The sequence below is a fragment of the Artemia sp. Qi Xiang Cuo genome, chromosome 20 (genome assembly GCF_049724085.1).
Source record: "Artemia sp. Qi Xiang Cuo chromosome 20, ASM4972408v1, whole genome shotgun sequence".
In the NCBI taxonomy this organism is placed as follows: Eukaryota; Metazoa; Arthropoda; class Branchiopoda; order Anostraca; family Artemiidae; genus Artemia; species Artemia sp. Qi Xiang Cuo.
In genome coordinates, this window is record NC_142813.1 from 51,381,639 (window position 1) to 51,389,152 (window position 7,514).

A 7,514-nucleotide genomic window follows, 5' to 3' on the forward strand; every position below is an offset into this window, starting at 1 on the left:
ATAAAACCAAATTGATAATTTAAAAATCTAAAACCAAATAACACGAAACACCAACAGAAATGAAAAACAAATAAAACGAAAATCAGCAAAATTAAAAAAATTAAAAGCCAAAAAACCTAATTCAAAGAGTTTTGTCTAAACAATTAAATCCTATAACACAATCATAGATGGTTTTTATTTGTTTTTTATTTTTCCTTTTCATTCTTTTATTGACCCTTTTAATTTATTAGTTTTATTTGTTTTAATTTTTTTACAATAATGGTCCATAAATGTATATATCTTTATATATGTTTTTAATTTGTTTCTTCTTTTTCTTTGACAATTTTGACAATATGACAGTACATTTTTTTGTCAGTTTATACGCTTTACTGTTTTAAACCTTTTTGTTGTTTATATTTTGACTCCAAAATGCGAATCCGCCCAGCCGGGCCTGTGATAGTAATTTTTAGAAATAAACCTTATATTATCAATGTGAGCAAGGTCGGGATTAATAAGCACAAATTTAAAAATAAAGGAATATAATATAGTATGTAAAGAAAATAGTCAGATGAAAAAAAAACTAACAACAGTAGAATGTACTGTATTTGTATGTGTCCTACTGGAAATCATAGTAAAACATTATGGATCATACATACATAGTAGATCATACTTATCATACCCTATTATTGCATAGATCATACATATCATACCCCATTACTGAATAATTCAACCTGAGAGCGTCCCTAACTCTCCTTCAAAACAGCCAATAGTAAAAGCACTGTAAATTAACTACGCTTATACCACAAGCAAAAAAAGTAATTATTCTTCGTTTCTAACAAATCTAATCCTTATTTCCTCCTAATTAATGAAGATTATCGCCTAAGAGATTACAACGCGACGACTGCATTCAGTGGCGTCAATTCACAAAAAAATTAAGAAGGGGAATGTATTTTTAAATTCTTAAGGGAGACAAATTTGTCGTTTTCAATTTTTTAATTAAATACCAAAATAGGGATTTTCAAATGGAAATACTCCAAAATGATTTTTTTTTTTAATCTAGCGGGGACTTTAGGGGATACAGGCTCCTCCATCCCAATTGGCGTTACTGTCTGCACTTTAACATGCTAAGAGATAATTATCCTAGTTGTTACAAACAAATAGGGTTTAATCCATGGATTAGTTGGTACTCTAAGAACTGTAGAGCATTTTCATTTATTCTAGTTTTATTTGTATATTGGAAATTTATTTAAAAAGATATAATCCCCTCATCACTGGGATAGAACCATTAAGATGAGTTAGTTTTATCTATCTTCTTCTTCGGATTATAATGGAAAAGCTTTCGCATAATCTCATTACCGGTCCCTGTGGTGGGTTGTTGCAGCTGAGACCATTCTCCGGTTCTGTATTACCAAGCAGAGATCAATCCCGCCATGGGACGTTTTATCCATTTCCAAAACGATTTTTAAATTATATCTGGCTACATGATGGACCAATACAAGGTAAGTAACTGTAATTACAAATTTCTGATTATCGGCAACCCTACAAACTCATTATAGCCAAATATAAAGGCTTATATATATATATATATATATATATATATATATATATATATATATATATATATATATATATATATATATATATATATATATATATATATATATATATATATATATATATATATATATATATATATATATATACTGTTATATTATATATATTTTATTATTATATTATATATTTTTTACATATTAAAGGCAAAACAAAAGAAGAAAAGCAGGCAAAAGTATCTGACCCAAAGAGTGAGGGTCAGATACATAAAGATATATAAGAGTTGAAATTGGCGCTAGTGTATAATAAATTACCAATGCCATCTAGTGTTTCGCGATATTGCTTGACCAAAAACTGTAATACACTTGCTCTTTTATGTATTTCAAAATCTAAGTGGATAAAAGAGCAGAATTACGCCACCAGTAGGCCTACCCACTTTAAGTCAACCACCCTACTTACCCTGTCAAGATTTTTCAAAGCTATCTTAAACCAAGTTTGGGCAGAATAGACAGGGACAGAGGGCATCTAAATTCCCTCCCCCCTTCCCTTTAAATTTTGAAAATCCCATTTTAAAAAACCCACTTTTTGGTAATTCATAGATATTGGAAAACATATCCCCCCACCGAACCCCAAACATTTTCGTGAATTTGCACCATTGCCTAAAATCCGTGAAAGAGTCATGAGCTTTCCAACACCAGCAGACTAGTAAATACCCCTTCTGCACCCCACCCCTCGAGTCTTCTACTTTGACAAGATAAAGAATAGGCATAGTAAGAGTGAAACTCTAAAGTGTGTCAATGCCTAACTCTTCTTCAAAACAACGCTTATTTATAATAAATTTTTTTTTATTTTATTTAATAAACCTTTTACTCAAGCTATAATTTTTTTTTTCAAGCAAAGCTACTGTTTTAGGTTAATTTAAATCCTTTTTAATTTAACTGTTCTTGTAATCAATATCTCGCCCACTTCCTGTGGGCTGATTGAGCTGAAATTTAGCAAATGCGTTAATTTGTGTTTAGAACATGTTTTAATGGGGTCCTGACTCCTCCAAAACCGCTCCCATCCTTCTCGGCTAACTTTAGGATAAATCTTATATCTACAAAGAAAAAATAAGTAAAAGAAAAATATTAGTTGTAGCAAAAGCTTAAAACGGGTGTTATTTTTTTACATGCTTTTTCTTTGTAGATCTTGACCTTGGCGTGAATTCAGCTATATCCGAAAAGAAGAGGGGTGTTGGAGGGGTCATACCCAACTAGCATATATTTTCATAAGATATCAATTTGTTTTCAAAATTTCCTATTCAATTTCAAGAAGTTGATATCAAAATACGAGCTATAGCTATAGGACACAGGAAGTGGTGAAAATATTGATTAAAAGATTGGATCCTTTGGTCTACACAGAAATTAAATTCATGTAAAATAAATAAACTATATATAATAACTAAATAAAAGTCGAAAAGGGTTAAAAAATGCACAAATACTGAAGCTAATCCACGTGTTTTGTTACTGACCTTTTTTGTGAAGTGTTAACATTATAAAAGGAAAAAAACTTTATTTTTATGGATGAAAAAAAAACACAAATATTGAAAGTGATTCTTAAGTAAACGCATTAACTTATTATCTTTTATTAATATTTACTTATAAAGCATTATTTATTTATCGTTTACATTTATATACGCTAATATTTATGTAACTATATTAATTAATTTTTATTACCAAACGTGGTAAGCTTCACAAAACTTGTCACAATTTTTTCAGAAAAAAGTATATTTCATGACTTGAAGATGTATCCCAACTAAATTATCCCCCTATTGTCCCCCGATTAAAAAACAGCATTAAAAAATGAAGTTTCTCCGATTAAATTATTTTTTTGTGCTAACCAAACTGATACCGCCCTGAAAAACCCAATACCAATTATAAATATTTCCAATTTGACAAAATATTACTCGCAGTAATTACTAAGATATATTCTAGAAAATTACCGGTAGAACGTACCAATTATTTGTATAGTAGAACTTTTTTTTTAATTCTCCGAAAAGAAGTGATTTAATAGACACTTCCTTTTCCACAATGGTCGGTTCGAATAAACTCGGCACTCTAAAACAGGCTCAGTAAACTAATATTTATAACTGACAGTATAGGTAACGCTACAGAAAACCCATTCACTTGTATGTGTTAATGCAGCAAGGGTGTGAAACCCCACGTCAAGCACGTCTGGCTCAGACGGTATTCGATGTCGAGCTCTTCGGTTCGAGTCTGATATTTATGATTTTTCTTTTTAAGAATAAATTCATTTTTGGCTAAAACTGGTGTGGAAAGAATTCGGCAAAAAGGTGGAGGATGTTTTCTCTTTGTAAACAAGTATTTGGAAAGCTATAGATTTGATTACCTATTTTGTCTTACCTATTTTGATTACAATATTTCTGTCAAGATTACCTTTGATTACCTCAATGGTATTTCTAGCTATTATAGAGCAATGCTACCTATGATATAACTTTCATGTCCTTTTGAAAACCTGCATGCATATAGTTTTTTCGGTTAATTGAAACTCCCCCTTTCCCTAAAAGTTTCATCTTAATATCCTTGGAGTCATTAGTTAAAATAACTGTAGTGGTAGCATTAATAGCATATGTATTGCCTTTGGTGAGTTGGCCATCCTTCTCATCAAGCCCTGGAAGTTTCAACTTAATACAATTAGCCGTTGCTATGATATAGCTGATATCCCCTTTTGATAACCTGTAAATTTATATATACTTTTCCGATTTTCATCATAATGTCCTTAAACTTACAAGTAGTTGCAATAGAGGTACGGGTTGGCTGGGGGCATGGGTTGAAACTTTCAAGGTAAGTACTGTTGGAGGGGGAGATAAGGCGACGTCGTATTTTTTGTTGGAGGTTGTAAAACAGTTTTCCTCCAATACTCAAAAACAGAGTACACGTTCTAGTATACAATACCCAGAATAATCAAAGATACTTTCTAGAAAATTGCCTGTATAGCATACCAATTATTTGTTTCTTAGAACTTTTTTTCAATTTCTCAAAAGAAGTGATTTAATATAGAAGTATCTAAACTAGTATATATATATATATATATATATATATATATATATATATATATATATATATATATATATATATATATATATATATATATATATATATATATATATATATATATATATATATATATATATATATATATATGTATGTATATATATATATATAGAATTTTTATAATATTAATTATTTATAAAAGTTATTATATTAACTTATATATATAATTTTTACTTTCGGTAACGCTACAGAAAACCCATTAATTTGTATGAATTAACGCAGCATATATGTGAAACAAAATATCAAGTGTACCTGGTTAAGACGGTAGAACATTGGATGCCGGATATCGAGCTTATCGTTCCAAGCCCACTATTCTTTTTTGTTTTATTATTATTATCATTATTATAGAATACATTCATTTTTTGGTAAAAGCCGCATATGTGGAAAGAATTCGGATAAAGGATGGAGAATTTTTTCGCTTTTTTAATGAATATTTGCAAAGTTATAGTTTTTGGTTACCTGTTTTGTTTCGCGTCTCGGGGATGGGTTAAAACTTTCAGGAGATCTTTGGGGTAATGTTTATATTAACGAATTATTCAGATAGTTAAGAAACAAACTTACCTCTATATTCAGAATTGCATCCTGAATCCACATTTAAATTTCATTGGCGTCAGAAATGAACTTTACTCCCCTCCCTAATGTGCAAATATATACCCGGAATTGGAATACATCCTTAATTGGTATACATAGGGGTGAGGGTAAAGTTCATTTCCGACGCAAATGAATGTTATACTTGGATACATTTCTGACAATTCTGACTCTATAGAGGCTACTAGAGAGGTAACACACCATCGTTTAGCAGTGAAGAGTAGGCAGTGCTTGGTTCGGGGAGCGATAGGGATAGGAGAGGGAACGGTTGGGATGACAGAGTGCGGCCCTCTACCTTAGAGACGTCTACAGGTAACCTTACTCGTAGAAAACAGTTTTGCGCATCCTTTTCAGACTCCTCCAAGGTATTTATACAGGAGGGGACGGCCTAATCTGAGAACCTTCCAAAGTTGGTTAGAATGTTAGAACACCCGTGTAAAGTGCCATTCTGAGGTTTGAACGCCAAGGCAATATATGTGCGTGGTATTGTATTCGGGACTTTCATATTTAGTAAACACATCCTTTATCACATCCGTCAAAGTTTTTGTTGGAGGGTGTAAAAAAAATTATCCAATCCTCAAGAAAGATTATTATTTTACTTTTTTTAAGCCGATCATACGATATGTAATCCTCCGCTTCGCTGATTCACTAGGTTTGCGATTTCGGTACTATAGGCTTCACAGCAATTATTTTATAAAAAGCTCCAATAGATGTATTTTTGCCCTCAAAACTTAGGATCTCCAAGCACTCCCCTTTTAATAAATTCAAAGGCCTTACCATTTTTTCGTCATCAGACCCATCTTCTTTCTCTTTTTCAGACCTTACTTCAACATCATGGCTTCTTTCTGGGAAATCAAAACGGAACTTCTCAGCCGAAGTAATAACAGAAGTGAAGTTTGGTGTTTCGGAAGCAACAGAATTGGGCGTACTCGGAGTAAACGGCTCCTCGCTCATTTGGGAGCAATGATCCCCTTTGGCAGATCCAGTGCTTGACTTGCGTCTATCTTTGCTGCACCATTTCCAATCAGGATGAGCTTTAAAATGCGCTTCTTTCACCTGGAAATGTAAAGATCAGCTTCAAAGTACGCTGTTGGATAACGTATTATGTCATCTATTATACCAGATAAATGTCCTTTTTTTCCTGTATATAAACTGCTTTTATCTGCAAATTATATGTATCAACTTTTCAAGATTAAATTTGACCAAAAAACAAAAAACAAAAAAACATTTACTTCAAACATTAAAATTTATATTTGAGTCACCACACGCTAACTTAATCTTTTTTCATTGATTTTACTTTCTGGATACTGCCAAATTAGGTTTTATGCGGTCACTGGTAAACACTTCTTCTGATTGGTCAGCACCCCCTGATCCGCGAAAAGAGGCAGCCTTACTTAGTAGTCATTTTGGTATTTCAAGATCACTACATAGTCTATTCAAGTTCAATTCGTATAAAGCTGCTATTTTAGATCTGTGTGACAATCTGGTGTATAAAAGTGTTACATTTCTAACCTCGCTTTTAGTTATTCCCTAACCCATTTTAGGATTGGGAGAAGGGATTTTTGGGCAAGTTCTTAGTATATGTTGAAGTGTGGTACCTATATTTATGAATCTTGGGGGATAGTGACCCTATACTAATAACAATAAGCAATCAAAGAAACAACACAACAATCAATCGTTAAACTAAGTCGATTATAGCAACGGAAGCGATTGAATTGTATTAAATTGAATTAAAAGTGTTAAAAGTATTAAAATTGTATTAAAAGTATTAAATTGTAAACGCTTTGAATCCTTTTCCAAGGCTTGTAAATATTGGTAGTTAGTTGTAAGTGATCAAGTATGGTTCTGAACAATGGGCGCTTCGAAGAGGAAAACTTGTTAAATGTTTTCCAGAGAAAATATCTTCCGGTATTTTTAGATGCCACTTTAACTGCTCGTACGTCAAACAACAACCTGTGCGAAAAGGTGGTTTTATCTTACTTTAAGGGCTATAATGAAGGAAAGATTGAAATGGTTGGATGATTGCCAGATTGCCAAACTGTACGAGGAGCCAAATTCATACCTGCATTAGTTGAAAAACGTTCAGAAATAAAGAAAAAATTGTTGTGGTTTAATTTCCATCCCTTGTTTTATTTAATAAAAAAAAACGTTTTTTTTAAAGTAAGGAGCGATATTCAAACTTAAAACGAACAAAAATTATTCCGTATATGAAAGGGGCTGTTCCCTTCTCAACATCTTGCTGTTTACGCTAAGGTTTGACTCTTTGTTAAAACTCTACTTTTT

At 31.9% G+C, this 7,514-nt stretch overlaps 1 protein-coding gene across 1 annotated transcript in view; it reads right to left on the minus strand.

Moving 5' to 3' along the window:
* LOC148940336 (protein capicua homolog) overlaps window positions 1-7,514 on the minus strand; it is a 330,670-nt gene that overhangs the window by 69,823 nt on the left and 253,333 nt on the right. The window contains exon 12 of the mRNA XM_089106141.1: window positions 6,009-6,287. Coding sequence (XP_088962267.1) covers window positions 6,009-6,287 — 279 coding nt within the window. The remainder of the gene's footprint in view (window positions 1-6,008; window positions 6,288-7,514) is intronic.